This window comes from Acanthopagrus latus, chromosome 17, assembly GCF_904848185.1.
Source record: "Acanthopagrus latus isolate v.2019 chromosome 17, fAcaLat1.1, whole genome shotgun sequence".
NCBI lineage: Eukaryota > Metazoa > Chordata > Actinopteri > Spariformes > Sparidae > Acanthopagrus > Acanthopagrus latus.
The window spans coordinates 16046577-16062375 of NC_051055.1; the positions used below are offsets into that span (position 1 = coordinate 16046577).

Below are 15799 nucleotides of genomic sequence, written 5' to 3' on the forward strand. Positions count from 1 at the left end.
GCCAAAAATCATACTGGAGTACAAGATATCACGTTAGAAAATGATTTTGGTCTTAAAAGTATCTGTTGCAAAATGCACTTAAGTAAAGTACAAGTAAAAGTAAAAAAGTTGCACATACAGTATATTTACATTCGTGTGCATATATACTTACACTATGGTTCAACAGATTTTCAAATCTGATATTCGTTTTCTGATAACTGGAATTAATGTCTCTCTGATTACAATCATTTTAAAAATGTGCTACTTTGGTTTTGATGCAGTATGCAATCTGCAAAGTACCTAATAACTCAACATATCAAATAAATGAAGTGGTGTGGTATAAAGCAGCAGAGAGCGCAAATAAATAAAGTTCAAGGACCTTGCACTTACTCATTTACTTAAGTGCAGTAAAATGGTAGTTTAGTAGTGTAATTTAGTTACATTGCATCAATGATAAATAGAAACATGGTTATTTTACCAGGATATCAAATATTTGACTGGACACACACTGAGACGACTTCATTATTTATTATGTAAAAATCCAATAGCATCTTATATACAATCATAGAAAAAAACAAATCAAATGTTTGTAATATTACAATAGCATAATATCAGGATTAACATTGGAATTTATCCGCGACAGGAAATCAGCCTGTTGCACACCTGTTATGTAAACCTGCTGCAAATGACTTAATCGAAGAAATATTACTGTGCGCATTCCTGAAAACTAAAAAAGGAAAAGTTAGAATAAAGTTACAAATACTACATGGTGTTTAAAAAAGGCCAACAAGGATGTCCCTGCTTTGTCCGCATGTGTAAGTGAATCTAGGGACAAACGTAAACGTGGCCGGGAGGTGGAGTCATACAGCTGACTGTATCATTGTTGAATGGACATCATAGAATATTGAGTACAGCTGGTAACAACACTTCAGTGCTGTATATTTAGCACAGTGCATGGACCAGATGGCGAAGAATCTGGAGAGGAGACTTGCTGGATGTTTATGTTCATCCAGCACAGAGACGAAGAAGCAATGTATTTAACTTAAACCTATCCCCTTCAGGATTACTTATTAACTTGGTTAATTCTAGGCCTTTGCCTATATTTAGAGTTTCCATTGGCACCTATGTTACCTAATACATAAAACCATGCTATCAGTAAACATGCTCTGGGATACAAATGTCCATACATTCACACAAAGAGTAGGACTGACACAGTCCCCATGACATGAATGTGAATTTCATAACTTAACACATAAATAGACATTGTGACAATGCATACTATGCATAGGCTTGTGCAGAGGATGTCCACATAAATATTCAGCAGTTGTCAGTTCTTCAACAGCTTCACTGTATTATTTAATTCTTGTGTGTTGGAGGCAGCAGAGGCTTAAAGCCATTCACATGACAGTCTTTTCTTTTTTGGTCCCGCGGAGAGTCTCTAGAGCAATAGCTCCTAACGTGTTAGTGATGTAAAACAAAACCAATATATTGTCAAACAGCAGGGAACGGGGAAAAAAAAAATCTATATTGATCATAATTTCCTCTTAACGTCAACAGTCAGTGCAAGCAAACATGTTTACCTAATCCACTAAAAGTCAGCCAAGTATGCAGTTCCATCACATACTTAAGGCATATATTGGGCATAGCAACAATCGGACATTGTTCGTAGTTAAATAGTACATTGTGTTAGTCACAAGTAACACCCTGTGTCATGAATCGGAAGAAATGGGACAATGTTGGTAAAACTTTTCTTTGCATTCTGATCAGTTCAATCACAAATGGTTTTCCAGAGAATTTACTAGAGCCAAACACTATGTGGTTATGTACCTTCAAACATGTATAGTACATAAAAAGCCACAATATAGCGACAAAATGTACACCAGAAACAAAAGTCACCATGAATCATTATGGTCTGAGTCTGCATAAGTGGGCTGAAAACCCCTACACTGTCAGTGGTCTTTTAAACAAGACCCAGAAACTACACTTTATGTCAAACCATAATGTCTTCATTTTTAATTCGTGCTTTTCCCTTCGTGGGCTCCTAAATACAGACATTAATACCTTCTTCAAACCTGGATCCTCCACTGTCGTAGAGTTTAACAGCCACTGGAAACACCTCACACTGATACGGGACATGCTCACACCATTTTGTACACGAGATGCTCTTGATGCATCAGGCGCCTTCCTTCAGCAGTCAGCCACTACCCTGCAGCCAGGTTCTGTCTTTCCTTGAAGTCGGATCATTCCTCTGTTCATGTTTTCACACCACTTCATCAGACTCCAGGTTGTATTCTTCATACAGAACATCTAGGATTCCCAGCTGCCTCTCCATGGCAGGCAGGTACACTCCCAGGTCCCTGTGCATGCCCCTGGTGAAGCCGCTCTTCTTTTCTTCACCCTCTGTTGACACCAAGGCAGCACTGAAACTTTGATAAGATGGGGCGGCTCTCAGCGCCAGCTGGGGAAAACCAAGGCATGTAACAGTCACAATACAAGAACGGATGGACCTCGGAGGAGAAAAGTAATGGTGAGAGTAAGAAATACTTACAGCAAATACACCTCGCACAACCCATCCATGGTACTGCCGAAGGGTCTTTCCATAGGCATTATCTGGGTGAAAAATACACACATGACAAAATTATTGATGTTCCATACATTTGAACTTGTTTGTAGACGTCTGTGTTAGAAATCAGACTCACTTAGCGCTCCCTGGATGTCTTGGTTTCCTGCATTCACCTCCGACAGGAACTCCTTGAGGAACTTGAGGCCTCGTCTGAGCCACAGCAGAGCCTCTGTGGCAGAGTTGCGCACCTGGGCAACATCTGTGTGGACTTCATGCAGCACGATGGATTGAAGTGTTGGGAAGTTGTCGGGGTCGGACATCAGCTTCTGGTTAATTTTCTGCAGGGTGAAGAAAGAGGGTGATACAGTGACATGAGCAGAGACTAGACCCTGATTCTATGCAAATTCTGAACAACTCATAAAAAACAATTCTCAATAAGTTATCTGATCTTAAGTACACTGACAGGTCAAGAATAAGAAGCGTGATAAGCCATATGTTTGATTTTTAAGCCAAACAAGGAGTCGAGCATTTATGTGCACAGCAGATGTGGACACAATCATAAAGTACTTAATGATGAACAAATACGTAGTGATGTCTTTTGTGGAACAGTGAAGTCTGGTTTAAATCAACAGATTGATAACATGTTCACGTACCTTGATATTTCCAACAAAATCCATTTTAACTGGTGCAAACACTGTGGAGCCCAGCTTGTCTGAGAAGAGAGAATCCATGATCATTTCTTTGCTGCTTATGAAGATTATCTTGTTATGTCTATAGCTTGATCTTATAGCTGTTAATAGTCAGTGGTGAACTATGCAGCTGCCATAGTTTTTTTTAAGCAACGATAAAGAGGAAAGAAAACCCTGTGCAACACCTTCAGAAGAAAGATTCACCTCTCTGACTGCAGATTTGATGAGAGAATAATGAAGGCCTGTATCCCACTAGAGGAGCTAATATCCTGAGCAATTCTGTCATAATGGATATCAAACCCTGGTACCTGGATCAAGATTTTATGGGAGAGATGTCACAGCTGTGCAGAAATCTACTCAAGGACATTTTTACATCCTGTACTCTCACGAGCATGACCCTCTTCTCCATGAGTACATGGAAGCTTCCTTCTGCACAGTGATGGTTTAGTTACGTAAAAAGAAAATATTTCCAATGTGAAAATGTTCTCAACAAGGTCTGGATTATCTTGAGTATCCAAGCCATGATTTATGGGAGGACACACTGCTGTTGGGTTCACTAAATACATTTTTTTTCTCTTAGGCACAAATTGAGCACCACAAGCTGAGGGCCATCTACATCCATTATGTTCAAGAGAAGACAGACATCTCCATTGCTGATATCTCCAAAACAAAAAAATATTTTTTTTAATGGAGATTCATTTAATTTTTATCCTTAAACACGATTATTATAAAATATTGCTTGTGAATATGAAACTCAGGCTAATATTACTACATGTGTGCAGACTGAACAAAGTTTATCTTCAAAACTCTCATTCAAATGTCATGAATGTCATACCACCAGAAATTTTTGTGATGACCAACAATCCTAATCCAACCTCTCCACTTAAATATTGAGCCAACTCTGAGAAAGATGGCCAGCACTTTCTTGTGTCCATTTCACTTTTTTTTGTCCATGTATACAGGAATACACTGTGCAGACGTGTACACAAAGACAAGGACACATGCAGACACAAGAACATGTTTAAGCGAATCATATGATAGGCTGCAAAGAATAAACAGAACCACTGAAAGACATACAAGTGCAGAGGCAAGTAATGAAGGAATTAAAGAAAAGAATGATGATGAATCCATGACGGCAAGCTTGCACCTCATTTAGCAACAGACAGTGTGAATGACAGCATGCACAAATGACAAGACAAATAGCAGAAAGAATATTTCCTTATAAAAGTTATAAAGGGTGAAAGGACCACACGCGTGGCATCATGAGAGAGAGGAACAAAGTTGCAGGTTAAGAGGAGGAGAGAGTAAAAGTGACCGGCCTACCTAATACAGGCACTATTGCATAGCATGAGTCCAAAAACTCTTGAGTAGGGATACCATTGTCGTCGTCCAGTCTTATATCACTAAATCTAAAAAAGTGGAACAGATTCAAACAGGAGAATGTATTAGAGGTAAGTATGCCATTTCAACTTTTATTTGATCAAATCAAACAGAAAAAGAAAAGGGTACAAAGGTCAAAACCAAACCAGAGAAATGATTCACACAGTGTCATGCAGTTCTATGCCTGACAATACCTGAGACTATTCTGCTACTTTGCCTACAACTTCACAAAGTCGTTTCTTTTCATTTTCTCAAATTAGTTGCTCTAAAACTGGCTCATCAATTTTAAAATAACTCCAAAATGTGCATACTTTAGTCCCCATCTTGCAGTTGAATACAGAGATCAACTCCAATATAATAATAACATTTACGAATATTACAGAAATGATTATAAACACTCTAGTCCATTGTTCAGTAACACTCTTCGAGGTCTTTTAAGAAAAGAAAGTGTCATATTTTTGAAATACAGAGTGAAACAAAAAAGCTTTACAAACCGAAACATCAGATGCGGGCCTCTCTGTGTCATGTGATCAAGAGAGAACACACTAATATAAAACACTGATCATGACATCTTGAAATGGATTCAGTTAAAATATTCCAAATCTTATGGAATTACTCTGTGCAACACGGTAGTAACAATTAATACATTTCCATCAACTGTTTAAGTAACTGTGCAGCAGAAGTGCAGTGCCTCAAAAATACTACATATAGCTTAGACTGGTTAATCCTAATACTGTCATTGTGAAATATCACATAGAGTAACTTCATACAGTTGTGTGTCCTAAAGGATGTGACCTTCCTGAGTAGCATTTTCATACCTGTGACTCATTGTGCTGAAGAAAGTTTCCACCTGCTCTGTGTCTTCTGACTCGGTTGAATCTCTGAGAGTCTCGCCCTCATGTTGAGCCTCCTCTTGGTCTGGAACTGCTTCCTGTTGGTGCTGAGGCTCGACAGCAGCGTTAACTTCCTTGTTGTTGTTGTCATGTTCTTCTTGAGTTTGGTCCAGGTTGTGCTTCTGTTCTTGTTCCGTCTCACCAACTTCACTATCCTCGTCCTCCTCTGCTGGTGACTCGTAGTGTTCGGTCTCAGAGGTATTCTGGGTAGTGTGTAAGGTAGGATCAGCTGGCTCCTCGTGGACCAAGCTGTTGCCATTGGCTTCATCAATGTCTGTGCATCACAGTAGAAAAAAAGAGGTGTTGAACAAGCATACAGAATCTGGTGTCAGTCAAAATGTCTATCACAACTGATTTAAAGCTCAGTTTCATCACACTGGGTGTAGAAAATTGTGAAAGCAGAACTTTGGTGGCTTGCACAGCTAACATTTAGACTTGTTCTCTTCAACCACTGGCAGGGAACACTGAGACAAAGCTCATGCTCACCCTCAATTTATGGTTTCAGTAATCTTATATGAAATTATATGAAAATTCAAGAGCAAGACCCCATTTTGCGAGAAGTTTAAGCACTGCTGCACTGACCTCTACAGGTTGGAAATGCCCAAGTAGGACACCCAACATCACATGGGTGTGGTATGGCGTGACTGGTTACAGTTGTGACCGAACCCTAGTGTGATTTAGTGCTATGCTAACTGAAATGGAGGACAGAGCAAGCAGGAACTACAAGATTGTAGTTTCCCCATCATTGTCTCCTTAAGATCAGTAAATGGCAATTTTCCTCAATAATTCTGTTTTATTGTATTGTTAGGGTTACAGTGAGAATGTATGCGTATGTATGGATAACTTAAAACAATACACTGGAAACAGCTGATCCTATTTTATTTCGCCGGCAGCAACTTCCCCTTTGTACTGCTGAGGGAAATGCAATAATGTAACTGGGCATCCATCACTGTCCACACACTAAAAGCCAATAATCTATCCGCATCAGGTCAGATAATGAACACACAACAGCCACTGCTCTTTAGGCTGATGTGCTCTCGGTTTTATGGTATGCAGTAATGGTTGTCAGTTCAGAGCAGCACTTAAGGTGAGAGGTTGGGCCACCCGACTTACCTGATGGGGAAGAATGGTTTTCTGGTCTATCTGGCTCATCTGGTCCCTCCGCTCCAGAGTCGAGGCTCTGGTTCTCATGTGCAATTGATTCTCCTGAGGTTTCTCCCAAATCTCTCCATCTGGAATGAATTTAAGTGCAGCGTGTTAATTCTAAAACTTGATGGATTTGGATGACCTTCTCTTAGGAAAATATCACTGGTAAGTGTGTGGTACCACAGGAATGCAACATTATAGCAAACTATGACTGGGTCAGCAGAAAACATTTAAAAGGCTTTTTTCATTTATGCCTCACTTTTGTGAGCGCTACTTTACGTGGCACATGATGATAAATGGAAGTAACAGTGTAGTCTACATATATACATAATGACAGAAGAAAAAGCAGCCTACTTTTCTCCAAGGTTCTGATTTAAATGATTGACAGGCTTAATCTGTGGGATAAAAAAAGACATGAGGGGATTACAGTTTATATATTTACATGTAAATATTTATTTATGACAAGATTATTATTATCCAATTAGAAACAGGAGCTGTAACATACCTTCTGAGGTTTGATGGCTGCTACTGGAGGAGACCCTGGTGGACTCTGTGTTGCCATATCCGTACTGAAAGTACGATTTGCTATCTGCATGCATTCCTCTAGGGTCTTAAGGAACGTTGTGCATGTAGACTTCACCATGTTTCCAGTGTCTATGCCCGTCTGAAAAGGGCAGACAAACACACATATTAGCCAACACTGCCATGCATCTCAGCACCGCTCTGAATGTCCTGACAAATATGTTGTTTGATTGAAATCGGCTCAAATCTATAAAGCTAAAACTCCCCCCCCTTTTTTAAGCACTTGTGAGAACATTTTCTGCTTGTCTGGTCAGTTAGTAAGCATGAGCACACATAAATTGCAAATGTGTTACCCTATACTGCAGTTTCACACCAAGAGCAGCTTCTCTTATTTCATTGGCTCATCCATACCTCCACTGTGTCCCCTAGCTCATCATTCTCCTTGATCTTGTTTACTTGTTGCAGAAGAAGGTCACAGTACAATCTGAGCTCTGACATCTTCGTTTTCAGCGCCTCTGTGTTCTCCTGGAGCTCTGTAATGGTGACAGCAAATGGGTCAACATTTGGGAAAACATTTACAGCATTTTACAACAGGACTCCATGCTATCACATATTTGGATTTTATGGCATCCATATACCCTTTTCTCTCTTTGTCCGGTTGTCTGTAAGGCAAGCTTTGGCTGTTCCCAGTGCCACCAGCCATTTCTGCCTCTCAGCAGCATTGATGGCTCTGAGGTAAAAGTACTGCTCCCCTGGTATGGTCAGGTCAACTCGTGTAGAGTCAGAGGAATGAACTAATTTAAAGAAGGGAAATATGAAATATGCTTGTCAGAACTACATCCAAAAGGCAGTAGGAAACTAAGTACTCACACTTGCACAATGAAACACAGTACAGAGGAAACAGTGAGCCATACCGACCTTGGATTTCACAAACTGAAATTTTAATGCTGCCCTTGCAGCCTTTCCAGGCATCTTCTTGAGAGTCATAGTAAGACAAAGTTCCTCCATCAAGCACAAACCAACGAGGCTGCCAACCTGAAAATAAAACAAAAAACACTTCATTTAAAATAAAAAAAAAAAATAGTTGCTGTAACGCTGAGAATGAGTATGAGCATGAGCATGGGTATTTAAAAGTCAAGTTGCAAAAGAGTTACCTCTTAGGCTACGTTATGCTAGCAACAGCTAAGCAGTTGTTAAATCAGATTAGAATGACAGATGGTGGGAACAAGCTAAATTAGCTAGCTCTACCTGTTAAGACTTTAAAAATAAGGTTGACTTTCAGTTTCGTACACACCACTTAGAAAAGTCAGACACAAACTTGCTAAATTAAAGTGATGTATAAGCTCCGACAGCTGAGTGTTAGCGTTAGCCTGGCTGTTGCCTATCAACTCAACACAAGTGCGCTATGACGATGTCATGCTAGCTACAGTAGCTGCCTTAAAACGAGCGCTACGTCCGAAAACACCCACCCACTGTGTTTTTGACTTACCGCTTATGTAATTGGTCCATTTATACAGCATTCCTTCCATTGTTTAATTATGTGTTTTTGCCGTTCATTACTTGTTTATCATAACAAGATATGATGCACAGCTGATTGCAGCGACTCCATCGGGCCCCGAGTGTGATTTGTGGAGTAGCGTCCTCGGTTTTAGATCTCCGCTACGTGGATAAAAGTGCGTAAACTTTTTCGTGAATGCGGCTCTGTGCGATCACAAGAGCAGCCGACGACGCCCCTCCTATTTACGTCAGAGGGTTTTAATACTGTGGGAGTTGACTAGGGCGATTGAAACAACAGAGAACCAATAGAATAAGAGAGTTTGTATTAAGGGCGGGGCCTGGGGGTGATGTTATCCAATAGTAGCAGGAGGGGGGCAGACAGCTGAACAGAGGCTGCGTTCATCGCAGAAGTTGGCTGCCACGTAGTTGATATCCCTGCCATGTAGCTATTTTAGTTACAGTATTTCATGGAAGGGTTTGAATTAGCTTTTTACTGAATTCTGTCAGCAAGTGCCGGTTCACAAAATGCTCCTTTTCTCCATTTGTTCGCTATTGCCCTCACTGTTTGTGTCCGTCACTGGGGGGAAACTGCCCGAGCCAGAGGTGAAAATTGAAGTTTTACATAAACCCTTCATGTGCTACCGCAAGTCAAAATATGGAGACATGCTACTTGTTCACTACGAAGGATTCTTGGAAAGCAATGGCACCATGTTTCACTCCAGGTAACTTGTTGCTACAAGCTGTAAAACAAATTCTGCATGTTGAGTCATTTTGTCACAGTGTGTGTGCAGGGGCAGCATGGGGTCCCTGCTTGATAAAGCTGCAGTCTGTATATTAATTGCATACACACTGATGCTGCCTAGCAGTTGTAAGAATCTGTGCTAGTCTCCATCCACACATCAGCATTAAGTACGGTCACCATAAAACTCACATTGTACATATTCTGTCATAACAGTTTTGTGTGTCCTGGACTTCTTTATCACTGTACTGGACGTCTTTATCAAATAAACTGTGGTGGATCTTTCTGACTCTTGACAGCCGCAAAGATGGGGATAAAAATCCAGTATGGTTCACTCTTGGGATCCGAGAGGCGCTCAGAGGTTGGGATAAGGGTCTACAGGACATGTGCAAAGGAGAGCGCAGGAAACTGACTGTTCCTTCATCTCTGGGATATGGCAAGGAAGGAAAAGGTAACATGTACACGAAAAACAAATAGATGTTGGGGGTGTCTGTTGCATCGGATCTCCCCTGCTTCCTGTGTGACCATATCTGTGCTTCTCTTACATTAATGTTTCTGTTTGTATACAGGAAAGATCCCTCCAAGCAGTACCCTCATTTTTGACATTGAGCTCATGGATATCCAAAATGGTCCCAGGTCTCACGAGTCGTTCCGGGAGATGGATCTTAACGATGACTGGAAGCTCTCAAGGGAGGAGGTGTGAAATTCTTCTGAACTGCTATTCTTGATGTATCAAGACCTGATATGTATGTTTATTCTGTTGGTATATGTTATCATCATTCTGTCTGCTCTATAGGTGAAAGAGTACCTGAAGAAAGAATTTCAGAAACACGGATACTCGCCTAATGACACCCATCATGAAGTGATGGTGGAGGACATCTTCAAAAATGAGGATGAAGATGAAGATGGTTTTATAACTGTGAGGGAATTTGTCTACCAACACGATGAGCTCTAAAAGACTGGTTTTCATCTACTTTTCGAAACTACAATCTGCTATTTGTTTCATCAATTTCCTCCAAAATAGTGCCATGAATTGAGGAATTGTGAATTAGTTTCTGGGCGGTTCATGGACCTTTTGTTATTTACACTACATTCAAACAGTGCTGTCTAACTTTTGGTTTACATCTGCTCCATTTTGTGCCATTTTATTTAGGAACTAGGTCCATAATTTATTTATATTTCCATCCTTCATGCACTGATGTCAAAGCAGATGTCTGTAGGATACAGTATTATACACTAAAAAAAATGATTTCATGAAATAAATGTTTTCTAAATAAACAGAACTTTATGTTAATTCATGTTTATTATATTCATAGTACAAACCTGTGCATGCACTTAGCCTTGGTGCTGTGATTCCTGGTGGAAGTGTTATTTTCTGTGCACGTCTTCATTAATCACTAGAGGGCACTCTTGTCCTAGACTTTTGTATCATACTTTCAAGTCTTAATCAAATCTCAAAACAAATCCAGCTAAAACTACTGTCAGCTGAATTGTGAATTGTCAGCTTTTTAATCTCCACTAATTTCCACTTTCATCGATCAACTTGGTTATTTTATAATGTTTCAGGCAGACTGAGTTATCAAAATGAGAGGACCACATTAGAAAATCCAGGAAATGTACACAGTAGTCTTTGATAGTAGGATTTCAGTCATTGTGGTGATCAGTGTCCCAGATTCTGGGCTGTGCCGTCAAGGAATAACACTGAATTTAATTTCATATGTTTACTGTATAATTGCAGGGAACTTTCAAGAACCACATTCCCCCAGTGGTGTCCATAATGTGCATTTTGCGAACAAAAAACATTGCCTAAAAGAGTATACAGATGCAAAATTGTGTTTTTGAGTCCTGAGTAAGAGAAAAGAAAAAATCATCAAGTGACTGTGGTCACACTCACAGCTCTGTCAAATTAGACTCACTGTACGCAAAACATCATGTCAGTCCAGATAACCAACTTCCTGTTTGTTGTCTATTAACTAATGAGAAGTGATCTGAGAAAATAAAATGTTCTATGGTTATAGTGAAAAACACCGCAAAGTACACTATATTACCAAAAGTATTCGCTCACCTGCCTTTACTCATTCTATGAACTGAAGTGCCATCCCATTCCTAACTCATAGAATTCAATATGATGTCGGTCCACCTTTTGCAGCTATTACAGCTTCAACTCTTCTGGGAAGACTGTCCACAAGGTTGAGGAGAGTGTTTATAGGAATTTTTGACCATTCTTCCAAAAGCGCATTGGTGAGGTCACACACTGATGTTGGTCGAGAAGGCCTGGCTCTCAGTCTCCGCTCTAATTCATCCCAAAGGTGTTCTATCGGGTTCAGGTCAGGACTCTGTGCAGGCCAGTCAAGTTCATCCACACCAGACTCTGTCATCCACGTCTTTATGGACCTTGCTTTGTGCACTGGTGCACAGTCATGTTGGAAGAGGAAGGGGCCCGCTCCAAACTGTTCCCACAAGGTTGGGAGCATGGAATTGTCCAAAATGTTTTGGTATCCTGAAGCATTCAATGTTCCTTTCACTGGAACTAAGGGGCCAAGCCCAGCTCCTGAAAAACAACCCCATACCATAATTCCTCCTCCACCAAATTTCACAGTTGGCACAATGCAATCTGAAATGTACCGTTCTCCTGGCAACCTCCAAACCCAGACTCGTCCATCAGATTGCCAGATGGAAAAGCGTGATTCATCACTCCAGAGAACGCGTCTCCACTGCTCTAGAGGCCAGTGACGGCGTGCTTTACACCATTGCATCCGACGCCTTGCATTGCACTTGGTGATGTGTGGCTTGGCTGCAGCTGCTCGGCCATGGAAACCCATTCCATGAAGCTCTCTGCGTACTGTACTTGGGCTAATCTGAAGGTCACATGAAGTTTGTAGCTCTCTAGCAATTGACTGTGCAGAAAGTCGGCGACCTCTTTGCACTATGCGCTTCAGCATCCGCTGACCCCTCTCCGTCACTTTACGTGGCCTACCACTTCGTGGCTGAGTTGCTGTTGTTCCCAAACGCTTCCATTTTGTTATAATAGAGCTGACAGTTGACTGTGGAATATTTAGGAGCGAGGAAATTTCACGACTGGATTTGTTGCACAAGTGGCATCCTATGACAGTTCCACGCTGGAATTCACTGAGCTCCTGAGAGCGGCCCATTCTTTCACAAATGTCTTGTTTCACAGTCTGCATGCCTGAGTGCTTGAATTTATACACCTGGGGCCAGGCCAAGTGATTAGAACACCTGATTCTGATCATTTGAATGGGTGAGCGAATACTTTTGGTAATATAGTGTATATCTATAATATACCACGTCACATACACTATCTATAAGGTCTATGACAGGCAGCGCAGATGTAACCTGGAGCTCAGTGATCAATCTGCAGGCAGTAGCTCTCAGCTGTGCAGCATCAACAGAAGGAACAAAGCCTAAAGAAGCCACTGAAATGTGATCGCTGTCAGTGCTCTCAGTCTGTTCTCTTCTTTAAACCATACAAGTGAAAGCTGTGAGATTTTGGCTGACTGAATCTTGACAGCCTCCCCGTTAAAATAAAAAATAAATGATGCTGCTGAGATATTAGAAGATTCAATCTCTTTCTCCCAGAAACACTAAAGGCGGCACACAAACACAATGTCAGCGTCACATGCTTTAAGTGTTGACGTATAATATCACAGCTCTGTCACAAAGAGGCGCATGAAAACCGCACCACTTTAACCATCTAATACTGTGGCGCACTGCAGGTTTGAATTTCAATTTTGGAGGATGCTTGTTATTTTAGTCACTAGCTTCAACCATCTACCTTCTAATCCCATTGGAATCATTTAAATAAAAAAAAAAGAGGAGTGAGAAAGAAGCCTGCTATTGTTTTGCAATTTCTTCCTGCTGAAATAGCATCCTGACGAAGGCTGACATGCACCAGCGACGCTCTCAGAAACACAGTTTCACAGAGGGAAGTAGATGGATTGTGAACACTGAGGTGCAACCGTGTCCTTTCTCACAAAAGGCACCATTGTTTTCGTCTCCATGGAAGTTTATATGGCACCTGGCAAAAGTCCACTCTACTGACCACGCCTAAAGGTAAAACTGGACGAATGGGAAGGCCATCGAGACAGAGACTGAATGTTTGATAAGGCCTTCAGGGTAAAAAGTACGTGGCAGTAACTGTCACGAGACAAATAAAATCTTGTTAACCACATACCTGTGAATCACTGTGCTCCGGGCTACAAGCAATCATCTCTAGCGTAGGGCCGCGCCTTTCATGTGAATGATCCTCTTCTGCAGCTATTATACTGGAAACGTTATGTTAAATGGAGACTGACGTTATGAGAAACATTTTAAACTGAAGTTTTCTTTCCTTTAATAAACCATCATTTGATAAATTGCAACCGTCACAAAAATACATTTTGATAAAATGGATTTGTAGAAAGCATTTTACTTAATCACATCAAACCAACTGTGAAAGCAACATGCTGGTACAGCTTTAGTAAGACTATCAACTTCTATGGCATTGTGAAGTGAAAGGCAACTGTTCCTGCACCGAGACATGTTACTGACATACAAGAAGAAAGAAAAGGGCCCAGATCATATTTTTCACATGAAAATATCCCAAATTACAGCATGTAAACAGAAATACTACAAACTGGCAACCGACATGTGTGCAGACGAGCTTTGCTCATGTGGTGCGCAATCTGCAATATAGCATGTGAATTAGAATGATCAATATTTAATCCACTTATGGATTCCTCATCATAACACTGAGTACGCTGCAAATGAAAATGGTTAATCCACAGAATCGCTCTTCTGATTCTTCTTTTCTCTTGTGAAGAGTTTTGTATTCAGACGACAAATTCGACACCATTCTCAACAGTATATACTGTATTACTGTGACAACAGAACAGGATGCAGAGTAAAAGACAAAAATAAACATCTTTACAAAATAAATCTTTACACTTGTTGCAAAAAAGTGCTTCACGAGCGCCCAATTGTCTCATCTCTCATATTTTAGTAGACACAGTTAAAATATGGATCATTACATGATCGGATTTTTTATCTACAATGACATTTTAACCAGTGTTCCCACTAAAATCATAATATGCACACATGTGGGAAAGTTAGCTTGGTTGCTGCCGTGACACCCGGTTTACACAGCGCCAGGCCTTCACTGATTGACGATCTGCCTGAGGCAGGTTTCACACAGTGCTGTCAACATGACTGAGTCTACACCAGGTAGTGACAGTCTTCAAATCAAGGAGAGGAGGGAACAGCACTGTAGGTAGTTAAAAATACTGGATCCTTTCCTAATATAAAAACGATGGTCGCAGCTGACTATGAAAACCCAGAACTTTACAGTAACAAGACGATGTCAACACTAAACCAACTTCAACTAAAACAGTCATGCGAGAAAGAAGCATTTCAAGTTCGATTTGATTACAAACATTTCTGGAACTTCATTAGAATCAAGGTGGCTTGAATTTCCTCTTGTGACAGAATAAATAATTGTCCTTCGTTTCTGCAGTAAGGGCTGCATGCCTCGGTCCTCAGAATAAGACATCTTCATGCTCGATCATAAGCTGCACCACCAGTTTCTGCTGCCTCATGTCATTCAGGGTAGTCAAGGCATTCAGCTCCGGTGGCTGCATAAGCGTTGGACCGAACACAATCCCAAGGTTTTCAGAATTCATTAAATTGTCCTTTTCGAACAGAGTGACCCTGCAAAACACAAGAGGATAAGTGGTCTGTGAGGAGAGACGAATCGAGGCAAACAGAAAAATATTTGAATGTGGTTTCCTTTTTGGGTCACGGAGGATTCGGCTTGCGTTATTCTGTTACTTGCTTATTTTCAAAAAGGCCCATGAGAAGACCAAAATCATTAATGCGTTAGTCTGCCTCTTTTTACATTTGGAACTCTGTCCTCTTTCTGTCGCACTCATGAAAAATGAGTAAAAAACATCATCTTTAATAAAAATTATTTTCTTTTCAATTCTGGGGGACAATTTTCAATTGCAGATTAATACAGTGCAAGTGTTTCTCTACAGTGGATGTTTATGGCACACTAGAGAAGAAGATATATCAGACTTTGGTCATGGATGCAATTCTTCTGAATAGGATCAAGTTCTTGTTCATTTTGATCTTTTAAAGAAATGTGTAGTGATGTGAAAAAGTCTAAAACATTAAGAGCATTATTCTTTTAAATAAAATAATTAGAAATCACTCCATGTCTTTGTATTGAAGACGCGCGTGTGTGAAACCGACCTTTTGAGGTGAGCCATCAGGTACCGTAGTGTCTCGTAGTGGGCTGGAGGGAGCTGCAGCAAACTCTCATGGATGCCCTCCAGTCTGGATTCAGCATGTGGAAGTTCTGTCGCACATTTAGCAGCATGATTAGTACCACAACCCT

At 40.6% G+C, this 15799-nt stretch overlaps 3 protein-coding genes across 3 annotated transcripts in view; 1 reads left to right on the forward strand and 2 right to left on the reverse strand.

Annotated features, from left to right (window-relative positions):
- Nucleotides 1-488: 488 nt before the first annotated feature.
- On the reverse strand, nucleotides 489-8897 carry plekha8 (pleckstrin homology domain containing, family A (phosphoinositide binding specific) member 8). Its single transcript, XM_037075430.1, has 13 exons — nucleotides 8662-8897; nucleotides 8091-8207; nucleotides 7811-7966; nucleotides 7584-7705; nucleotides 7156-7314; nucleotides 7005-7045; nucleotides 6618-6736; nucleotides 5430-5778; nucleotides 4555-4640; nucleotides 3196-3254; nucleotides 2679-2880; nucleotides 2528-2589; nucleotides 489-2437 (listed from the first exon to the last, which is right to left on the reverse strand). The coding sequence occupies exons 1-13, from the start codon at nucleotides 8699-8701 to the stop codon at nucleotides 2240-2242; spliced, it is 1710 nt and encodes a 569-aa protein (XP_036931325.1). The 5' UTR covers nucleotides 8702-8897; the 3' UTR covers nucleotides 489-2239.
- A 170-nt stretch (nucleotides 8898-9067) lies between these two features.
- fkbp14 (FKBP prolyl isomerase 14) lies at nucleotides 9068-10691 on the forward strand. Its single transcript, XM_037074574.1, has 4 exons — nucleotides 9068-9391; nucleotides 9708-9859; nucleotides 9978-10105; nucleotides 10205-10691. Exons 1-4 carry the CDS (start codon nucleotides 9195-9197, stop codon nucleotides 10361-10363), a joined length of 636 nt encoding a protein of 211 aa, XP_036930469.1. The 5' UTR covers nucleotides 9068-9194; the 3' UTR covers nucleotides 10364-10691.
- Nucleotides 10692-13757: 3066 nt separating this feature from the next.
- chn2 (chimerin 2) overlaps nucleotides 13758-15799 on the reverse strand; it is a 29657-nt gene continuing 27615 nt past the window's right edge. Inside the window, exons 14-15 of the mRNA XM_037073144.1 lie at nucleotides 15655-15760; nucleotides 13758-15111 (exon numbers count right to left, since the gene is read on the reverse strand). Coding sequence (XP_036929039.1) covers nucleotides 14940-15111; nucleotides 15655-15760 — 278 coding nt within the window. The 3' untranslated portion in view covers nucleotides 13758-14939. The remainder of the gene's footprint in view (nucleotides 15112-15654; nucleotides 15761-15799) is intronic.